General features: G+C 34.5%; 2 protein-coding genes across 2 annotated transcripts in view; both read right to left on the reverse strand.

The window, feature by feature from the left end:
• Window positions 1–5,315, reverse strand: part of gukh (NHS actin remodeling regulator GUK-holder) — a 68,023-nt gene extending 62,708 nt beyond the window's left edge. The window contains exon 1 of the mRNA XM_076115685.1: window positions 4,703–5,315. Coding sequence (XP_075971800.1) covers window positions 4,703–4,991 — 289 coding nt within the window. The 5' untranslated portion in view covers window positions 4,992–5,315. The remainder of the gene's footprint in view (window positions 1–4,702) is intronic.
• A 1,271-nt stretch (window positions 5,316–6,586) lies between these two features.
• The window catches only part of LOC142973718 (uncharacterized), a 189,896-nt gene continuing 172,850 nt past the window's right edge, over window positions 6,587–23,632 (reverse strand). Inside the window, exons 5-7 of the mRNA XM_076115690.1 lie at window positions 13,635–13,833; window positions 11,483–11,589; window positions 6,587–11,098 (exon numbers count right to left, since the gene is read on the reverse strand). Coding sequence (XP_075971805.1) covers window positions 10,976–11,098; window positions 11,483–11,589; window positions 13,635–13,833 — 429 coding nt within the window. The 3' untranslated portion in view covers window positions 6,587–10,975. The remainder of the gene's footprint in view (window positions 11,099–11,482; window positions 11,590–13,634; window positions 13,834–23,632) is intronic.

Consider the following 23,632-nt stretch of genomic DNA (forward strand, 5'->3'; position numbering starts at 1 on the left):
ATCTATACAGTTAGTGTTCTCGTATCGCTGGAATCGGCCGGAATTCATATTACCTCGGTTTGAAATGTGGTGTGAGTACTAATCTGCAGATCTAACTACTTAATAGCTGGTCGGGTTATCGACTATGGTTATTTAGAGATAAGATCGTGTCCGGTATAGAAAGCTAGATAAATACTTGCGGTGTATGGAAATGTCGAGTACTATATTTATTGACTCAATTAACTTTTTGATTTCCAATTTATTCGGTTTTAAATGTTAAAGAATGTAGGCGAAGCTAGTCATTTTCTGTGGCGTAAACTACTCATTGTTTTCACTGGGTGGATTCCAGTTTATAGTTGTGTCTAAATCAAGGAAATATTTGAAGTTAAACATAAATTACTACCTATTTCCCACCTCTATGTTACATAACATAACAGCAAACATTAGATTACAGATCAAAACACAATTTCAGAAGTAGGCATGTTTATCTTATCGGTGCTTTAATAGCCAATTGTTCTTTTATACACGAGAATATCCCTCGAGGAACTACAGTGTTATTACAGCTAGAGCTTAATACAATAACATAAATGTAGTTAAAGAAATAAATGGTCATGTGGGATCTAATAAGATTTATGATTACAAGCAATGGAGTGTACGCAAGGCCTTGTGGCCAGTACTAGAGGAATATCTACTGATCTGAGATGCGGGTAACGGAAATATTCTCTATCATTTCCTCCTACACATTGTAAGAGTTGTGATTTATGTTGACACTGTCGGGGACCATCATTATTCAACCGTTAACGATAAAAAAGGATTCTTATTAATGATTTACAGAACATCCTTCCTGTATTTACCTAAGGGATGGGCGGAGGTATCTATAGAATAAACAGTGGAATGCTTCAGATTTACGTTTCATTCAACGAACTATGAAACAGGAAACAAACTCATACAATATACAGAACAATTTCCAACTACAATCATTGATGAAAAATACTTCCTTCGCCCTGGAAATCGAAATCGGAACCTGACCTTTGGCAATCACATACTTCTGTACAAACAGGACGTTAATGGGAATGAGAATGTATTTGATAACAATCGAATTGCTTTTAGGAATTAACGATACACAAGCCGAGGCCACCTTGAGAGTCTTAAGTAAAACAAATCAATTTGGTTGTTCACGATTCCCAAGGATGCGTTTCAACGGGAAACTAGTTTTCTACGAAATAAATATAAGGTTGTGTATTGCGTAGCCGAGTTGTTTAGCCAGCATTAGTGGCATCCATGCGGTTGAATGGACGCTCCTCACGCAGTAGATAAATCAAGCATGGGAAAAACCAATGGTGTTGTGTCACAGCCCTCTTTGTTTTGCTGACACCGTGACATCTGATCGTATGCGAATGCAGAATAGATTTTTGTAGGCAAAAAATGTGTGTGGGATGAACACGGACTAATGAATGTGGACGAAACGCTAACTTCCATACCTCTGGCAGTACCATTAGGCATATGTATTAGTGCTGTAGAAGACACGAAATAAGATTAAATCTACGAAAGAAAAGAGGCGAATCTTGATGACCTTTTACTCTTTCTTTAGATTACTAAACAAGTACGTTCGCGTCCCTATCTAGACATTCCAACTTGCTCGGTAAGTAATATTCTTTTCGTACTAACATTTTATGTATTCTATACAAGTATTTCGCGATTGCCTAATTAATTCTTACGACATGAACTCGTTTCCTTGTTACAAAGAAAGCTGATAAGAACTTTATCGTCCAACGAACTCCGTAACAATTGCACAAACGTGGCTAACTTACAGTCACCATTGAAAACCTGCCTTATATAACAACACTACATAAGTCATTGTTTCGTTGTAACAACCTGTAGCGGGATATCCTAGTGTGATAAAATAGTCTAAATTGTCAATTAAGAGAGGTAGACACAATCCGAAATTGTCTAAAATTACATATATTTGTTAAAGTGCTTTCATTATATTATTTCTAGATAGAATAGATACATTTTTGACTAACAACGTGAATATTTTAATCTGAGCTGATTGGCCGCATTGATGTGTAAGTGTAAGGCATTTCCCTATTGCATTCAAGTGTGGGCAATAAGCTCCTACCCCGTTTAAACTAATAAATTACACTTCTAAGCCTGGTATGTAATAGCGTATTAATATCTTCGAAATGTAGAAAGTTTATGTGGTAATTGTGATTATACCCTTCACTTTACATGTTGTAGATAGCATCTATGCAACTGGTCAGGTTACTGGCCGTAAATTATGAAATACTCCTAGTAACTGCACAGGCTTACACTGTGTGCTGAACACGGGTGCAACGCCATTAAGGGAAGTTGAGAAACAAATATAATTAAGTGAGTATAATATAATAATTTCATTATACAAGCACCATACTTTGCCCGCGGCTTAGCGCGCGCGGTATTTAGTTTGTAGATTATTTCATAAAATGTCGACGAAGCAATATTTACCACGAGTTACCAGCGCATTTGTATATGGCTTAACTAACGAACACGGCCATAGAAGAGTTACAGAGAATAATCCCAGCGAATAAATGCTTCCCTAGTTCGGTTTCTTGAAGAGAGGACATCAACTTCAGATTTATAGCACTCATTACTTAAGACATCAAGGGTTGGAACACTGGTAGTAACGATCAAGATAACAAATATGCTAAACGATGGCCATGTCTTGCACGCTCTGATAGTTTCGGGCACCTGTCACTGGACATAAATTTGAGAGTAACGTAGGTACGTACATAAAGTGCTAGGGATTTACGACAACGACTGACATTCAATTATACATCTCCGCATTCTCTCTAACCAGTATAGGCGGGTTGAACTGACATGTAAGTACTAAACATACCATAAGAGTTAAAGAGATCTGAATTTTATATGGTATTGAATCGAGTACAGGCTGTGAACAGGCCGAGCTAGCAGATTCTTTAACGTGCAAATAAACCGACCGTAAAAGGACAGACCTCACGAGATGACACTAAAAACAACACTTAGCGCTTATCGTTCAGGTGAAAGGTTGCCCAATGAATTGCAGTGTTTACAAAAGCGACTAACACAGCACGCCGCATTTGTTTGTCTCCTTTCTTGTTTATCTTACTTTGTTTTCCGTTACGAATGCACTTAAAAAGATTTTCGTGTCGATGCCGGCAGTCTATGACAGAGTCGTGCCTAAACCAAACAAATGTTCCATTTGCTTGTACTGCGGTAACAGTAAATTAACATTACTTATCTCCGTGGAAATTAATCAATTGGAACAGCAATCACGATAAAGGGCTATATCTATTTTCGGCATTGTTCTAACGCCGCAAGTAATTAAAGGTCGATTTTATCATCATGAACGATCGGAATAATAGGCATCGTATGTATGTAGTTAACTTGTGTTATTATAAAGGAACAAGGAATTCTATCGCTCAAGTGTTAAATACTTGAGCGGTCAGAATCATCAAGCGGCGGACTCGAGCATTGGATGGGTTTGAAATTATCTCGAGACGTTTTTATGGTTCGCATTGGAATCTGGGAGTTTTTTTCCCATCATGGGTCCGTTCGAACGCTCAAACAGGTTTTTAGATAGCGTTCAGAGTAATGCATCAACGTGGTACGTTTTTGTAAAGGCGGCATATTCAAGGAGGACAAGGTAATGAGTTTCGGAACGGTCCTTTCAATGAGCTTAATTTACAAATGCTTGCCTCGATTTCTTTTTACTAGCAACGTGATGGACGCAAGTAGCTTACAGATCGCTAGTTTAACTAGCCACTTTAATAACTCATATGGAATTGTGTTCGAAAATAAACTAAATTGAACTGATGTTGAACATGAACCGGTGTAGGGATATAGGTGGGTAGGCACATGTTTATGCTTACCTAGAATTAAATCGATTTGAAAAACCGATTATAATATCGAATAGCTGCGGCGTGGGGTATAAAATAAGATAGTTAAAATACGTGTCTTCCTCGTAGTGTGAAAACTAGGTAGGTATCTGCACGGGCTCGTTTTTAATTGGATTATAATCGTATTCTCAATCGTAATGCATTATTCCTATAAACAATATTATTGCATGCTTCGGTGTGATTTGAGGCTGTTAAAGATATTAGAACATTTGATTTGATTACGTTTGATAGGGATCTTATTTTTTACAATTCAATGAAACGGCGGGTATGAACGAAAGCTTGAAAACGTAAATATTTTGGTCTGAATCGAGATAAAATTGAATAGATAGGTAGGTATGTTCCTATCTATAGTTATTTACTCAATTACCTAATTAGGCGGGAACGGTATGAAGCCGATTTCATTCAATAAGATGAATTTAGTGTCAGGGGTTATCTTACGATGTTATGCCTAACGTTAGTTTACAAATACATATCTCGGTAAGTATCTATGTAAATTCGGATATAATCAATGAATACATAGATAACTTAGTAGGTAGGTACCTACCTACCTAATTAACAAATCAGGCCGTGGCCAACTAGATTTCTGCTAAACTCAGACCAGCAATGCATGAAAGAAAGGTGATTTATGTTAACACACAATGCGATGTACGTGTATCTAATTAGGACCTACGGTAACACCTGGCTTAAAAAGCGATTGTTGCAATGCGTGCTGCTGATAGTAATGGTCACGTTAATTAATTTTTACAATCTAGACGGCTGCAATTTGTAGTAAACAATATATGGAACACGTAATAAAAGTTGTTACTTACGGACTGGCACTTTCTTCGGGTCATATTGTTCAACTAGCTCGTTGATTTTCGTGATCTTCGTCTGCGCTACTTTAGATCGCTCTGTTATGTCTTGCAATTGCGCGGTCAACTCGCTGAATATATCTTCTGCTAATAGCACTAAAGAGGCGAGTTGTCTCAGCGCATTGCTCAGGGTACAGTTCGTAACCGCTTGGAGCTCCTCGTCAGCCACCCTCGGCTTGCCATCGTTGTCTCGTAAACTTGTACGCGATAGATACTTCGGTTCCACGGCACGCTGCACGAAAGGCATCTCGAAATTAGTCCCAAAACACCTTGAACCACTTACTCACCCATCCCCGCGCCACGAATTAAACGTAATTCCGACATCCATTCAACACACCAACACAAAAAACGTCAGGTAACCGCCACTTTGAATTAACCGACATCCTGACCGGTGAACTTTCACTTATAAGCAGTTTTTAACTGTTCTATACAGTTTTCACCAAGCTCTAGTTATTTGAAATAAGTTTTAGTTCATAGATTTAAATTTCAAAAGTTTGACAAAACTTCATATTGACGAAATCCCGCCGTAACCGTCGCCGCGCGACACGCTACAATCCACACCTGCTGCAGCCGGCCGAATGAAAATGAAGTGAATGAAATAAATAAGCGGAAAGTGTTGCCATCGCAACCATTTCGAATTGCCCATTTAAGTTTGAAAAGTTTTAAAGTTTAAATGTATTATGTGCTATAAAAAACTTAGTGAATATACTAGCAAAGTAAATTTCGTGTAATATTAGTTTATAATATATGAGAGTATATTCTTACGTTTTGAAGGTAAGTCTCTGTATCTCACTTTTTATTTGATATTAAGCAGCATAATACACAATTATTACGTTTTGTAGATCAAATGACCATTGAAGCTAAATAATAACTCTTATTTCAAATGAAGTGTTCGTGCAGAAAATATTTATTTTTCAGTAAAGATAGACAAACAGAAATACTGACTTTTACAGAAAGAGTACAGTTAGTAGTTTAAAATAAAAATCACTAGATATTAGTTACTTAAATAGAATATTTAAAGTGTTTTATTCAAATTATTTGTATACAATTATAGCCAAATAATCTCCTCTAAAAAGTGTAAAACTGGTAAGTTTGTATATGGCAGCCCTGAAGCAACTTCGTTCCTTAGAGACATCTAGTGATAAATATTCTAACTACTTGGAAAGTTGGTACTCTCGGATCCAAAATTGTTAAGCATTTGTTCAATAGATGGCACTACAAGTACGTCAACCATTATTAATTTAAAAAAAAAAGTACCACAGTTGGTGGTAGATGGTGTTAATTTATATGAGGTTATACAGCTACAGTTATTAAGTTCATTTTAATATTGTATTATTCTTGAAAACTACATAATAATATATTAACGGCTCTAGTGTTATTTATTCCTCTTTATATTTTATGTATAAGATATAATTATTTAATTATGTAAAGATTCTTCTGTCGTGGGTCCGGTAAAAATAAAAGTCCATTTAGCACAAAAAATAATGTATTACATTTTTATAACAAAGCGTTATAGCGACATTTTGAATACACGTCTACATTTATCTACTTAACGCAATGCCTTGCATCCATGTAACATTTAATTATTTTTATATTAGCAACATACATACTACATACTTAATTAATACATAATAATATAATTACGAACAATTTATGTACTTTTCATACTTATACAATATTGTAGGAAACTTAAGACTAAAAAAAAATTATGACGACATTTTGTCTGCCTTAATAACCGTGCTATGAATAAATATATTATAACTGCATTAAAAATAACGATTTGCACAAAATTTAAGTAAATTGTAAGTAAACAACCAATGACAATAAAATCCCTAAATAGTAATTTTTATTATTCTATGATTATTTTATTTCGCATTCTATTTTATTAGGTAAACATGTAATAATAACGAGATATGGTTACTGATATGTCAAATTAATTTACAATTAAGCAAACAACATTTTTGATTTAATATTCTGATTTGTGGCATGCTCATAATATAATAATTAATTAGTTACAAAATATTTATCGGTAGGTATTTAATAAATAAAATTAAATATAGATACATACTAATGATATGGCTATTTATTAACCAAAAAGAATCCGGCAAAAAATTATATGGCTAGATACACTGATATGAATAACATGAGACTATTTTTGCCATAGAGTATAAATAAGCTTCCATTAGGTTATTCTATATTTTGTTATTTCCTAGCGATTCATCTTTAACATCATCGTGTTTTCTATTAGTTGGTACATGATATAAAACGCATTCAATTTTATGTTATACCTAATAAAAAAACGTATTTTGATTATTTATAACATGTGCTATGTTTTTTATTTCTCTTGTTTGAAAGGGGGAAACGGACCCAAAACTTATAGAAAACCTAATTTTCCCTAACGCGTTGTTCTATTGCGTACCTACAATTGTGTAAAATAAATTTTATCTAATGTAAATGACTTATATTGGTTAGTAAAGGGCAGTATGTATATTTTATTATTTAAGATTATTATAAAGGTACATTTAGTACGCCACACCGCGGCCATCAAAATGGCTTCTACCATAGACGATTAATAGTGTGGATAATATGAGAGTATAAACAATAACAGATTACATAGTTTAAAAAAAATACTAGTTGGAAATTAAACAAATAAAATATTTTTTTAGAAATTCTAGTATAAATACAGAAATAATATGTTATCATGTTATATGCGTTTATATTTTCCTAATCTAACGAATTGGCCTCACTATTTGCTTTCATATTTAATAATAATACAACATACAAAGCCTACATTTATTTATTATTATTATAATGGACTTATTCTACAAAGTTTCTCTCATAATTGAGTATTTTTAATCATTTTATCATAGTAATGACACGGTACCTACAATCAAATTATATAATCGACAATGATCATGTGTCTAATGATATATATTTTATTATATTAGAAATAATTTATCAACGATTTACCTTTCAAATAAATCACTACGAAATACGTTTTATGATAATGCCTTAATATCTACGATGTTCTGAAAATATAGTTTACTGTTGAAAGGATTCAGTTCTTTTGCATTTTCAGAACTTTTATTCCTTAATGTAAGATATTTTTTAATTTTTACATACGATGTTTGAGCTCTCCCATATGTTTGTAGAGTCATGCGCACGATAGTTACAAACATGACTCAAAAATACAGTCTAGTGGTTTTATTATACGTCTAACATTTTATTATTTTTTTTTTTATTATAGCAATACAATAAGCGTTTCAAATACCTACACATATTATAATTTTGGCATTTGATTCCAAATATTTTTATATATTATTCTTAAATTATTATACATATTATTGAAATAATATATTATTATATCTATTACCAAGCAAGGTTTCGAGAATATAATACGAATTTTGATAATAACAATTTATCTACAATTTTGTCCAAATCCTTAAACGCACTGCTTTTACATAAATATTTAAATACTTATAATAATAACATTACAAATGATAATAAATAAGACTGATTGGCTAAGTCAGTTCATTAATAATTACCAAAATACTTAACAACTATAATATTTTTCTTTGTGAATATCAAGATTACGATAAAAATAAACATAGCAACATTTATGGCCGGTTTCACCACCTCTGGATAATTATCACATAGCTAAAACATAATTATTTTCTCTTCGATTAACTAAGGTAATTTAGTATCAGCTATCAGCGCCCCTGGCGAATTTTTTAAGAATTAATTTTCGTCATACATTTTAAATGTCGACCTGTGCGGAGCGCCCCTATTATTAAAGTTTTAACTTCTCATAATGTACCTATGTACTCTCAAACGTGAAAGATCTTTCCTATTTGATACCAAATTTTTAAATAACAATTATATTTTTGGGTGAAACCGGAATTAGCGAAGCACATGACTAGTATAGTATTTATTATAAAGTTCAACATAAATTGACTAGCGATACAATTTCAGCAACAAATCAATCATTCTAGAATTTTTACAACAGATACACATTTGAGTAAGTATAGGCAAATCAAAACAAGATTTATAACGATTACGTGATATGTGAAAGTACAATTTTACTACGTCATCGTTTACACGGTTTTTAACCAATAACTTTTGGGTAAAATCGAAGAAAAAAACTTCATGTATTTCAAATTCCTTGGAAAGTTCTTACAAAAATCAATATTCGTAGTAGAATACGTCAACAGGTAATTTTAAAATTTGTACTACCTAAAATATTCACCCAAAATGCTCATCTATTGTAATTATTTCGTTAACGATATTAAAAATAAATTTACATAGTGAAATCATTATGTCGTTTTTTGTGGTACAAAAATGATTTAGCCATTTGATAAAGAGTACCTGATTCGACTGGTAGTCAACTACCCAGTGGATACATTTAATAGATATTGTAGGCAAAAATATTTTTGTATTTTTTCTAGTTATCCCCACAGTTATTGGTCAAAAACTGTGACCAGCAAATAACCTATAAACATTAGAATTTTGAACACATATAATGGCATTACTATTATACATTCACGCACATACATTCACTTTGTCGTGTTTCTATCCTATGTTGTGTGGTATATAAGATTATGAAGAGTGAGTATAGTTTCTAGTGATAAGTATAGAGTAGAACGTACTGAATTGAATCGTAGTTTTGAGCAACAGGTCTTCAATAAATACTAGAAAATGCTATTCTGTAAGCCTAGAGCTCAATATATTTGGTAACCGTACCGGACCGTACGGAGTTTCTTTCGGTAAATTCTCTTTGTATCATTGACTAACATAAGTGTCAGCACTTGAACTAAATAAATAAATGATTTGATTTCTACCAGTTTGATACTACCTAAATTGAGCACTATCTTTGCAGGTTTTTAGATAAATTCACTTGATATTTTTATCGAAATTTGTGTTTATTTACTCGACAATAAGTTTTCCGGTGATGAATATCAATACGCAATCGAGTGCACAATTGGTAATCACAGTTAAATGTCAAACATTAAAATCTGTATTGTGATATTCAATACAGAAAGATCAGTTGAAAAAAACTACGATTCAATTGAATAAGATATGATTGGTTAACATACAGTTACAAACTACATAAGATATGTGTATAGTTTCGAAATATGTCGACAAAAGCTCCTCAGTCGAAGAGAAGATATGTACAGAAATTGTGCCAGAAAATATTCAAAAATAGCCCAAGTATCTAATAAGGAATGTCACATTTTGTCTTCTAAGGCAAATAAGGTTATACAGTCAGGTGTGCCCATGTTTCAAAGTAGTTCAGCCTCAAAGATATTAATGTTATAAATTTTCGAGTAGCCGCTGGTAAGCGCACCTGACAGAGAGCTGACTGCAAAGGAGATTACAGAGAACAGTATCGGAAATATACAGAATACAGTTATATATGAAATTGATATTTTAGCAACCTTAGCAGAGTTTGGAAATGCTCCTGGCTAACGTAAAATTTTTCTTTTTAATTTTTTGTCGCAATATTGGCTACAAAATAAAGTAATACTTAATTTAAGTCAACTGTGTTGTGCAGCAATTCTAGTTTAATTATAAAAAGGAAAAAAAAATAGTTTGTCAGTAACAAACAAGCGAAGTCGTCCTGAAGGAAAGCTAGATTGCCAAGTTGCCAGTAATCAATTTCATACAACTGTAGAGGAAAAATATAGCAGTATACAAACAGAAGTTCACTATAAGGACGAGTACACACACACTAAACACTAAGTTACTCTCAACATAGAGTCCAATGAACAAATCAGCGCAAAATAAACGAGTACTCGTCACACTACTTCGCCGCTAGATCCACCGTACTTGCCGTTCTTCGTTCTACCAGCTTTAAACTATCACCAAGCTCTTCTGGTCTTAAACACGTTAGCACTTTACGAATCGGACGTTAATCGATGCAATTAGGTACAAATATTAAAATTATTCAGAAAATTGTTCGTTCTAAAATGTATTTTAAAAATCTTCCTGAATAATTAAGACCGCGTTTTTAGTTTGATTCCTAACTATGTTTATAGAGGTAGAAATCATCCAAAAATGTCTGATTTAAAAAAAGTGTATTTGTCGATTAACGAATTCCAATTGCACATTCAAACTGGTAGGAACAAGAGATCACTGTTTTCTTATCCACTCCGTTGTTCTCCCGGGACCCTAGCGACGAAACGACCTCTGGCGGTCGGTGAAGGAGCTCCTCATTTATTTGCGCACCCCGCGCTATGGGTCCACCTCATGGCAGACCTCCATGTAGTCGGGGTCGTGCATGATGTCCTTGATCATGTCTTTCAACATCGTGTAGCGAGGAAACATCGGGTACACTTTGGTGCTCACGTATTCCGACTGGAAATAGAACATATTTTTTGGTATTAGTAAAAAACTAAAGCAGTGGGGATAAATGGGCCGTGAATGATGACAATGAGGACAAAGAAATCTATACTCTTACCATTATCACTAAGTTAGTCTAGATGACAAAGTTATACGCCGTAATAAAATTAAATGAGGTTGTAAAGATTACTAATTACCTAATCAAAAGAGCTTAAAGAAAATCTAATAAGATGAAAAGGGAACAAACATTTGGCGAACATTAACGCTGCGAATGCTAAAATCTTAACAAGGTGGAAACATAAAATGTAATTTATGGGTAATTATTTAGGCTGTTATAGATAATTTATTGCTGGATAAGGATTTTAATATAAGGCATTATTTATTTTACATTTTTTTTACCTTCAATTCTCTAATAAGATTCCTCAGGCCGGTGTACTTCTTCAGTAGACGGTACAAGTCGTTCGTCATCTGCGTGTTCTCTGTTTCGATCTGAGATGTCGTCATATCTGAAAATGTTTGAAAGAGTTGAATGCTTTTTTCGTCAAGTTATTCGTTTCATACAAATTATGAGGTAAATGGAGAACCTCCCCGAGTGGGTGAAACAAAGAGGCTGGCTAAAGGAGAGGAAGAATCACTGTAATGACCTAGGCAGATCATTAGAATAAAGAATAGAATTAGTTCTAATCTAGATTGAGAACCATTTGTCAAAAATTCTTAATAGTTATCACCAAAGGAAGGTCAGTTGTTAAGTCCTTTCAGAGACATCGGGAGCTTACGGGAGCTGAATAATAATTAGAATCGGCCGTATATAAGTCATGTTCTTTTTTACGTTTTGGTTTAAAACATCAAAATTGGACTGCCTTTGTGCAAAATTCGAAGAAACATACCTTTGGAACTGTTATTTGTAACAGTTCCAAAGGTATGTTTCTTCGAATTTTGGAAAATTGACATTCATATTATTATCCTTTATTTAAAAAGCAGTGCTCAGTACTGTGACGGAACAGACTGGATTCATCGAATTAATATTCACATTCACATTTCGCTTCCGCTCATTATCGAACGAAACGTAATACATGGAAGCGTATTGCGAATACTTGGAAAGGATTTATTCCCACTGGTTCAACAGATTGTGAAAGTTTTCTGGAGAAATGTAACCGATTATATTCTGCGAATTCAATATCCTATCATTTAATAGGCAAATGATTTTTGTATAAAACCTAGAATATAAAAAAGTAATGTTTAGACTTGAAGCTCGTTTTAGATGTGTTAGAGGTAGTTTTTTTCGACTACGGAGTTATTATTGACTTGCGCATTGTGTAACATTATGTTATATACGTGTTCTACTTTAAAACAAAAATTAAACATCAGGGGAAAAATAGAGCAGAACAAATTGATACTTTCTATCTTATTAGAATTTTCTGCTTTAGACTGTACTGTACTGTAACTGCATGTATAAACATTAGCTAAGCATTTAGTGCTTATTCCGAGTTGAAGCACATAGTTAATTTACTGATTTAATTTCAACCATGTTAATTTGCGTCGTGAATCCAATTGTAACGGGCCAGTCGGCTGCCAGCTATTTGCCAGTTAATTAACACCATTGACGTTCATTATAGTATCGGGATCAATCCATATTACACAGCAAACGACCAAATGTACTGGTTGGCACGTTATCATGGATGAATATTTGAATGGTTTATGCTTGACCGATCACGTGTTAATTTGCCTCGTGTAATCGAGTTATGTACGTTTGAGTAGTTCGCAATAACGTTACTGCTTGCTTAACATGCTTTAAGTATGTAATTGAGCTGTAACGACAGTCGTGGCTGTAATGGAAAGTCGTTTGCGACACTTAGGACACTAATATCTCGACCACTGATGTAACCATTAGTTGTTAGATGGGATTTCCTCGTAAAAAGTCTAATATTCATTCAGTCACCACATCCAAATACGAGACAAGTATTATGTGCGGCACACCTTAACATTGGAAGGTTTTGCGAAGACGAAAAATACGAAAAGTAAACTGGTGCAATAAGCCAAGCTTTTGCTATCACAAAAGAGATGTACCAATGTCGAAATGTAATTACAATCACAGCAGAGAGTAGTGGGATATCGTACAGACTAACGCCGGTGACCAAAGAGTTGGCACACCGCCAATGGCCTTAGAATTTAGGGCCGCATTTTGGTTTATTTTCCTAATTAAATCGTTAGCGGAACTAGCTGGAAGTTAAACCATGCTGTGTTGATGTTTGATACTTTAGCAAGTTAGATTTTATGGCGATTGGTTCGTGATGGTAGTTTTGGAATTTATCGGCTCTTCGTTGACATTTGAAAATTACACATGGAGTTTTCCCAATCAGAAAATTCAGAGAATATTATGCAACTCCAGCAATGTGCCTATTAAGGTAACCGTGTTTGGTATCGGTTCCTGCGTTTATTCCTTCTAAATTGTAAATGAAACTTATGTCATTAACTTAAAAGAAAATGTTCTTATTCAAGCAATAACTCTACTCATTTCTAGACAGAGTTGAAATGTAGTTAAGTAGATTACCATTCAGTCTTTCTATCCGTTCCCGTCTATCGGCAGCTTCTTCAGCGAGCTTGGATGAAGTCTTGACTCCTTCCCCGGACTTCTGCGTCTTCTCCATGATGGCGCATGCTCGCAGCACGAACGCCGGCACCGTCTCCGCTTTCTCCTGACGAGGAATCTCTACCAGAGACCAGTATTGGGTCTCTAGTCGGATAACATCCTGGAAACGGAATGGATTTTATATAGAATTTTCCAGTTAGATTAAGTATTACATAGAATCTTCCAGTTAGATTAAGTTAGGTTAAATTAAACTTCGCGGTTTAAACAGTGGTGTATGGCTTTAATTCACGCTATTACTTCTGGATTCGGTTTTAATTTGGTGGTACTTTGTAGTGTGTGTAGTATTATAATTTGTTGTACAATTGCAACAAAGAACACAACAAACAAAAAATAATTCAAACAATTCACTTTGTTAACAGAATAATTTTTCCGTGCAGTCGCTACACAGCACAAACGTCATATTTCTGGAATTCCTGACGATGAAATTGAAAAACTATTTAAAAATAAAAAGCAGACATATTTGCGCAGCGGCCTGAATAGTCATAAAACTGGATACGCAAAATAGACTTACACAGCGTCCGCTAACAGGAAAAGTTTAAAGCCAACTTCAGTGAAACTGAGAGACGAGAGAAACGAAACTAGCTTGTTATTATTATGAACAACTGAATTGAAAAGTGTTTTTCTTTGTACCGAACGCGCTTGTTAGTCGCCGCCCATCGAATAACTATTATTAAAATGCCACACTTTGTTACCTTTTACTTTGTTCGTAATTATTTGTTGTTCAATGTTCCCTTGGTTCGATATTCATTACAAGTTTTAATTTGATGGTAAGTCAGACGGTATTGAATGTCAACAGTACTTATTTCTTTGTAAAGAAAATATGGTGAGTAATATTGTAGGCGACAATAGTTCTGTAATCAAAATATATAAATATACTGTAATTCTAATTATCTGAAATGATAGCCAAAAAAATAAAACATGAAACACATAAAACTTATGTGTGTGCCATAATATTAACCAATAATCACTTTATTTTACGGAAATAAAGTTTGAACTTCCTCATAATTCAAATAATATACATCTCGCTACTTCGGTTATGGTTTTACAGTAACAGTCTTGCGCCTGTAATTATCAGATCATCATCATAAACAGCCAACTTAACTACGGACAAGCGGTAAGGAATTTTACAACGCATAAACCCACCGGAAGCCTTCATTTTCTAGGCACAAACATAGGATATTTTACAGGCAGACGTTGTAAAATTAATGATCAACAAACTTTAGCCATACTTATGTTTAATAGTCAATAAACAACGGTCCTTTGGCATGGGGCGGAGTGCAATGTCGTTACAAAGTTAATTCCTGTAACGGCTATCAGCGGAGTGTGTGCGATGATATTTCAAAGTGGATAAGTTTTCGCTGGGCAAGCGCCAATTCGAACGATAAAGATCGTCTTCCCGTCTCGGAAGTACTCGTAACTGCTTGTTCTAATGAACGAACTGTGTTCAACTACTACATTTGTACTTGAAGCTACTGTTATTCCGTGTTCTTGGAAAAAATGAGGTTCGAGTTGAGATTAAACGCTCAATAGGTGCAGACTCGGATTTAAGTAATTGTAGTTGTAAAACTAACATTGTAAAACCAAAATTCTAAGTAGTGTTATTACTAACATAATTATGTCTGAATTTGCGTTTGCGTTTAAAACTTCTACGTTTACTCTTTTAAGAATAGTTAAGAATTGAGTATCAATGTTTTATAAAAAATCTAATGATTTGATCATTAATTAAATACCTAAGTTAATCGTAAAGTAATTCAATTGAGCCGATAAAAAAGAAGCAGCACGGATCTCTTAAAAAAAATCTCCCTGGCTATCGGGCTTAAAAAACTCTTGCTAAAAACACGTCAGGTCGACTTCACGGCAGAAAATCTATTTAACAGCAGTCAGTACACGTTCGTATTTGATAGAAAGAAATTGAACTAGAATGTGATCCGGAAAAAAGGCTTTCACCCGTAGCCAGAGAAAAATGAGGAATGAATTTAATTTCCGGCCGGTTGCATCTGGTTTTCTCGCAGTCGATAAATCTTTGCACTAATGTTGAAGTATGTGACTGCACTAACAAAGAAAGAAGAGGAAAGCATTTGTAATTTACTTGAGGATGTGGTTTTATGTTAAAGGTTGCGATGGAAATGTTTTATGTTCAGAAATACTGGGTCTTGTTCGTAATTTATGATTTGGCATTAAAGTATGAAACTATTTTGAAAGAAGAACGATTTACATTTTTTTGCAAAATGCATTGTGAGTCTTAGTGTAGAAGATAGAATAAAAAAAAATCACTCTAAACTATTTATAATTCTTGAAAGTAAAAAAATCAGCTTTGTTTTTATAGTCACTGAAACAAACGTTTGCGAAAGAAGACAGCAAACAAACAAAATTCGCCAATGATTCAAGAACGAATACTTGACTTATCTGGGGGCACGGAAGTGCCCCCGCAAGTCGAGCAAAAAAAAAGCGGCACGGCCGTAACATCCTTTTCTCAATTTTAAAAAAATACCTTTAAAACAAATAGATCGACTTGGTCATCGCAAGAAAACACAAATTCGCCATTATTAACATTTCAGCAGCATTAACTTCTTGTCGTGCTGTGTAGTGTGATACATACTAATAATCAAATCATGCGATGGCCAGGTCGGTCTATTTGTTTTAAAGGTATTTTTTTAAATACGTAATAACTTAAGAGAGAAGGTCCTTTAAGTAGAGACTAAATAGATTAATCGATTTGGTATTATATAGATCTCACAACTTTTTACGGCGAGACTTGAGGTTTTTACAGAATGTTTTTGATGGCATTCACTTTATAGGTACAATTAAGGACATTCTACGAAAAACATAACGTAGTGAATGTTAACTACAAAACAAAAAGTTGTACGAATACAGAAATAATTGCTTTCAACTCGTATGGCTTTAACCAAATTACATTTTCATCAGCGTGCGTACACAATGTAATGAAGTTTTGGGTAACAAAAATCCACAGTAACAAGTTTGATATAAAAGCTCACGACTCGAGATAAAAGCCTTATTCTCGATAACTCTTGATTTTATTCCCAATCAGGACTACGATAGACAGGGTTTGTAGTTTGTACAATGATTTTATTACCGTTGTGATTCTAGAACTCGTGTACTTAATTAGGTGGGCTATTTGGTAAGGTTATAGCTTAGAATATTCTTGGTTCTGTAGATTTTGGTTTGTAATACTTACTAGACCTTATGATACAATAGGACACGATTAAGAAGGAAGATGAGAAGTAAGCAGAAAGTCAGCCACGTTACTGGACGACTGATACCTGAGTATGAATGTAAATAAACACGTGGTTAGAAAAAGACGGACCAAAGTATTGTTGTTGGGTGTGATAGATAACATTGACCGAATTGATGGAGGTTAGAGTAAAGGAGAGGAAAAAAGCATGTTGCATGGATAGATGCATGCACGATTGCTTAACAGTCAAAATACTGGAACTTAAGATTTTTTTTATTCATACTGTGACGGAATTAAGCTTCATCATCAGACTTAACGAAAACAGAAGTTGCGCCGACCCTACGTAGCATATGATGGGGTCACAACCATGAATGTCAAGGTTTCAGTATGGCCAGTATAACATTATGTAAACGTTCTCATTCAGAAAGATGACCCGTGACTTGTGAACGTTTGTACATAAATAAGGATACTCTGGAGGCAATACATCGGCGCTGTTGATAGAAACGGTAACAAAACCGAGACGTGAGCAGACTGTATCGAGGCTGAAGCAATCTATCATGTTAAACATGTACTGCAAGCGAACGATAACACAAACTACTGATTGGTTCGCTCAAAACTTTCTTAATAACATTTATGTACATATTTAATATAAAGAAGTTTGGTTTTAGTACAAAATGAAGGATTATGGAGCAACTTTAATCTAAATTACATTTTGTTCGTAAAGTGTACTTAAGGTATGTCACTAAAATAATGTTTCGCATGCTAATTACGTTCTTTACTTTTGTTTAGGTATTCGCTTCAGAATTTAGAGTAGTGCAACAAGGTCTTCTGCCTGGCCCAGCACGTACAGGCAAAGAAACCATTTTTTTAAAAGTATAACAATACTTAAAGGTTTTTACATGAGACCAAAGAACATTTATAACGATCCCTTGATATTAAACTGTATGATTTTTACTACTCGCTTTTCTGTCATAAATTGGTTGTCAATAATTTCGACAAAGGTTCTCTTATCATAGGTATTTATATAAACTAACTGTATCTTACAATAATCTTCCCTTAGCTACTAAGCTAAGAAATGTTCCAGACAATAACATCGCGATGTTGTTATATTTAAAGGAAGCATTCCTCCCCCGAGACCTTCACGAGTAAAACACTAGCGCGGGAACAATAGTATTCTTAGATAATAGTTTTTCTTAGATAAAAATAGTTTCTTCGGAGATATTCCATTTTCGTCTGCATTTCTTTAAACTAAAGGAGGAGAGAACAAGCTATTTCTTGCATCTTTATTCGCGTAAATAATAAAACGCAAAAAGAATTATGAATAGCCGATTCATAATTCTTTTTGCTTCACTTTTTTATTTCTAAGAAGACTTATTGCACAAACAGTTCTTCTCTACGTCATTTATGTCGTAGAAATGTAGTTAGTAGTTCAACCAATTCATTATTGTGTGGTTCAACGGAGAAAATATAACTCATTTAATTTTTATAATGTCTGTTTCAATCGATAAGGTCGGTATTCGTCTTTATAATTTTAATACGCTTTTCTAGATTGTTTGTTTGATTGATTGACATTACAACAAAAAAAAAAGACCTTTTATTAAACCTAATTGATTTTATTGTATTGCATGATATGCAATTTATTTTTGAACATAACAAATTACTTTCATACACTTTAGTTTCTAGACCCTTTATGAACTCGATATTGAACTGAATTTGAAAGGAACTAGCATCTATTATGTTCAACTAATTAATTTCGAACACAATAACTGATCAGCAAGCCATTGTGGTTCGTTGACTGATGTTATTACATGGCTTATAGTTCATACAGGGTACAGTGTGAAAGATTAATAGTGATTATAATTAAACCAAGCACTTTGATGGCTTTTTATGAAGCCCGTGGTAATTGTGGTAATGTATGGCTGGACCTGCTTTGTAAGGGATTTATTGTGGGAATTATAAATTATATTGTGCTATAAGTAGGACAACTTTACGTTTAGAAAGGAAATAAACTGTTGCAAAATAGTACTAGTAATAGTAGACAACAAATGGTCCTACGATGGAGCCAATTTTGCCAAACCAAATGACAACATGTCCGCATAAATACGGATGCAAAGAGCACTGGACCAAATAGTACCAAGAGCAGAATAACTTTACACGAAAACATTCGTTCGCAAAATAAAATCGCACCAAAGTTTTATTTTCAAGGTAAAGCTTTATAAAGCAAAGAAATACACAGTGGGATGCAGGAGTCGGATACAAAAAGTATATAGAAACAGCGTCGGCAAGCTTCCTGCGGACGCGGCCGCCGGACCAAGTTAGTTTAAATAATTGTATCACAAACTGCAGAACATCTGTAACTTGGCCAACCGCCACCGGTTTGCACACTCATTCATATTAAATTACACAGTTGTGTTCTACTCACTATAAAGTAGGGTTTAATATTAAATTATCCGTTAGATGTTCTTTCACGAGAAATATGTTTTAACTAAAATCAGCTCAAATAGGTATACTTTTGATCCTTAAACCTCACATTAGTAATGGAATCGCATAATAAGACCTTCGAAAGAAAACCAATCAGAACTTCTGATTGTCTTTAATCGTACGATTTGAGATTAAATAATATGATTGTTCATAATTACTAATTAATTGTCACTTATTTGTTACAAATTTACGTCGAAGGGAGAAACACGAGAATTTCTGAAAAAGTGCTCCGTAAGTAATCACATAATAATAAAAACATACACGAATGTGTACTTTACTTTTATTAACTCATCTCGTTTTATATGGTAATAGAAAACTGCCATATTTCAGTTCAATCTCTTTTATTCAACACCGTTATTCCCTGAAACTACATGAGCATTGAAGTAAAACAAGCTGGTACCGCATCTACGAACAAATTGCATATTTATGGAAGAATTTCATGACGCCGCGCCTTGTTAAAACAAAGGTAATGTAGACTGAGATGACAGTTTGCATAGTTTATACGTATTCCTGCACTAAATACACAAGTGTAATGTGTTCATTTGATTAAAACTAGTTCCCTTGTAGCACATACAATCATTATGTAAAGTGCATCGCAAACAGTCGGCAGAATTGAATACGGTGAAATTAATAACATGCATTAAACCGATGGAATAGAAACACTCGGACCAGGCATATAGGCTTCGTTTATCGCCATCCATTACCGTCGATGTCGGCGTACACATATAAATATAAAATTAAATGTACCTGCGTTTTAGATTGCAATAAAATAAAATACGAAAGTTATTACCTGAAGATTGCCTTCAGTTTTATTCTCCCCGTCTTTATTCCTATCGTTAGAGCTTTACTCTGATTTACGACTTTCTTGTATTTCAAGAAAGTGTTTCATGTCTCCTCGGAAGAATCTGTATTTATGTCTTGGTTGCCAAGTGCATCAAATTGTTCTATTAGGAACAGCGTAAGCTCGTGACGGCAGACCGACGGATGATTGATGACTTCGTGAGGGTGCATTAGTCGTGGATCGAGCCAACTAATCCAAGTTCTTTAGAACAAATCAGATTCTATTGTTCAGAATTTAGATCACGATTCACAATTTCATCAGAAAATGTACGTAGTCAAGCGGATAGATTATGGTAATTTCGAAATAAAATTCATTTAGTAAGTCTGGAATCTGGAATCTAATACGATTTGGATATTGATGTAGCCAGCAATAAAAATATAAAATTTTCGTTACTCTGGGATATCAAAGGTTAATTTGGAAAAGGCGTAGAACCGTGACCGAGCCGAATAAGAGGATATTGTCTTTATAACACCGAGCGGGAACAAAATGCCAAATATTAAATTTCTTCATCACGAAATATTCAATGTACCTTGACAATACCAATCTTTTTGTCCCCAGAATTTAATATTGCAATAGAGCGGGACTTCATTCCGTTTCGAATGCTCGCGGAAACTGCCACTTAGGTTTTATTAAAACCCTTGGTGGCTCGTGATTCCTCAGAAGTTTTACTATTAAGTAAGTCAAGTTGACTTGACTGTTATAACTCCATTTCAAGGCTCATTTAGCTGTTTGACAAACGGACTTCTACAAGTTATAAATATGTTTGTTGGGTACTGTAAACTATGATATTACTGAGAATGCTTAGGGCTGTTTATTTGTACTTTGGGGCTCATTAAATCTGAGGTCCAGATAATGGTGTAAGTTAAGCATATGTAGTTGAAGGATATGTGTGTGAGTGTTTGTATAAGTTCGTGCCTGGCCCTTCCGGAGTAAACAGAGGGAATGAACGCCAGTAGCTACGATGTCTAGTTCAGATAGAGAGTCTGCCCTCTGAAGTTTCCGACTGCTATGTTATATTGTATGAAAGTTGACAATTGTTTTGGCAAGAGTTAAGTTACGGCGAACTAGGTATATTATAACTATAGAATCTCAGAATTTCGGAAGATACATACTTTTCTATAACTTCGTATGAAATCATAACACTTTCTAGTTGGTCATGGTTTTCGATATCAGCATTTTATCCGAACTGATTTGATTCAAGTGGCCTTTTGTACTCTACTCACTAATTCAAGGTTGTCACAATTGATCTTGAAGAAATTAATTGAAATTCATCAGACGAGGAGGTGAAAACATAATAGGCAACTTGTAACGCACAGTGAATTATCAGAAACAATTAAATTCCCCAGATATTCTAATCAAAATGTGCGGCCTTTCCTTTCAGCTAATTTAAGGTTTCAAGGGTAGAGAAATAAGTAACAATTTTATTGATTAGGTTATGTCACTATATTGGATAGCTATCTTGATTAGTGCTTTTCTTGATTTTATAATTGAACAACAAGTCGCCAGACCAATAGGTCCTTACTTACAACAGAGATATACGTGGAGCTAATACAATAAAAAAAATAATAGAACGATCAAATTGTTTTCTTATTTTACATTCAGGACGCACGAAATGTAATGGTACCTCGGAATTCGGGGTAGCCCTAACGCGAAGGTTGGCGAACGTGACTAGTATGAAATAAGGACGAATTTCGGATGGCACGTAGTCACCTCGCGAGATTGCTAACTCACTTACAATGTTTTCACCCAATTAGGGATGTCCGCAAGAATTCTAGTTGCGATAAAACTTTTGCGATATAATTTTGTTTCAAATATAATCACTTTCGGGAACGGAGAACGGCTTATCCGTGGTTAAAGTTTGGAGAGTATTGTTAACTTTGTGTTTCAATTCCAGTAATCCTTTGGGGAAACTCACACTTCCATTTCTTGCAATTGTCGCGTTCCTCGCGAACCAATTCGTCTACTTGATAAATAATGAAGAAGTACACAGTAGTGCGACGTGGTAATTTCTAAACGCAATTAAACAACGGTCCCAGATGCAGCGAAGACCGAGTAATTTAACACGACTCGGAGGCACACAGCAGTGTTACAAATTCAAATAATTCCGGTCATTCGCTGAAATAAATGGGTAAGATAAAGCACATAAATAATTTCAGTTACCTACGGAATAATGTCGTAAAATATTATTAATAATTGAAACGTTCTTTTATGGTCCAATTTTTATTATTTAATGTTCAACGTGGGTGCCTGGATGGTACCAAAGATTGTATCTATGTTTTATTGCGATATGAATAGGGTTTTTATTAAAAATAAATTGAGCTTAAAAGTGATTGATGTGCGAAATCTGAACTCTACCACGAATGTCGTAAAAAGAATCTACTGCGTTTTTGGGCTCCATTCTCAATGCCGTATCAGGTTATTCAGGTTTCATTCAAGTGAGAATGATCTTTCACTGACGTTATTTACTGCACGTAAAATAAATGATCATTATAATTATTTACTACCGAAATTGATACCATACCATATATGAAACAAGTTCCGATTAATGCAATCGTGATTTTTTACATCATTTAAACTTTCATCGTTCCGAAAACTATGTGAAAACAATTTATACTCCCGTGTGATTTTCTACTACAAAAGTATACAGAGCCTAGGCCATTGGTTTACATTGCATACGTGACTGTTGCAAGTTTAAACGAACAGCTGTAACAAATAGACTTCGCCAGCGACCCATCGCTTTAATGGAAGTAATGAATTTCACTGCACTACAACGGGGACAATTGTATTTTTCATTTCTGAAGCGGAAAATTGCTTAAGTGCTTTGAGAATTTCTTCATCTGAATTTACAGACTGTTTGTATCTTTTAATCTCAGTTTTATGTAGGAAAGTATAACTAAGCAATTAGTTAAGAGCAGTATCTACATTTTGTAATGTTCATATTTCATTCATTGGAACGATATTTTCTTGCATACTGTTGATGTCTGAGCACTATTAAAGAAGTCACCATGCCATTACTACTGAGTTCGAGTGTTGTAGATTCAATTCCTATATAGAGAATAAAATATAAATTTGTAGGATCCACAAATAGTTCTTAGGGTTCAGTGGTACTTTGTGTCCTATATTTGTTCATTTCAAGACGTCCCAAAGACAATTAGGGTCTCAGCACACATATGGGATCGGAAAGGGATCGTAACCGTAACGCCTTTCGCCTCGCTGTCAACCAGGCGTCAACCTACCGTATGCACGTAACGAAAGCGTATCAGCAGCGCCTGTACGTCAACTCGGCTACGGCTAGGCGACACCGCGCTTACGCCTCGCTTATGGATATTTTCTCACTTCTTCAATAAGTTTCTCCCTTTGCATCGTTATTTTGTGTTTGAATCG

This window comes from Anticarsia gemmatalis, chromosome 6 (genome assembly GCF_050436995.1).
Source record: "Anticarsia gemmatalis isolate Benzon Research Colony breed Stoneville strain chromosome 6, ilAntGemm2 primary, whole genome shotgun sequence".
NCBI lineage: Eukaryota > Metazoa > Arthropoda > Insecta > Lepidoptera > Erebidae > Anticarsia > Anticarsia gemmatalis.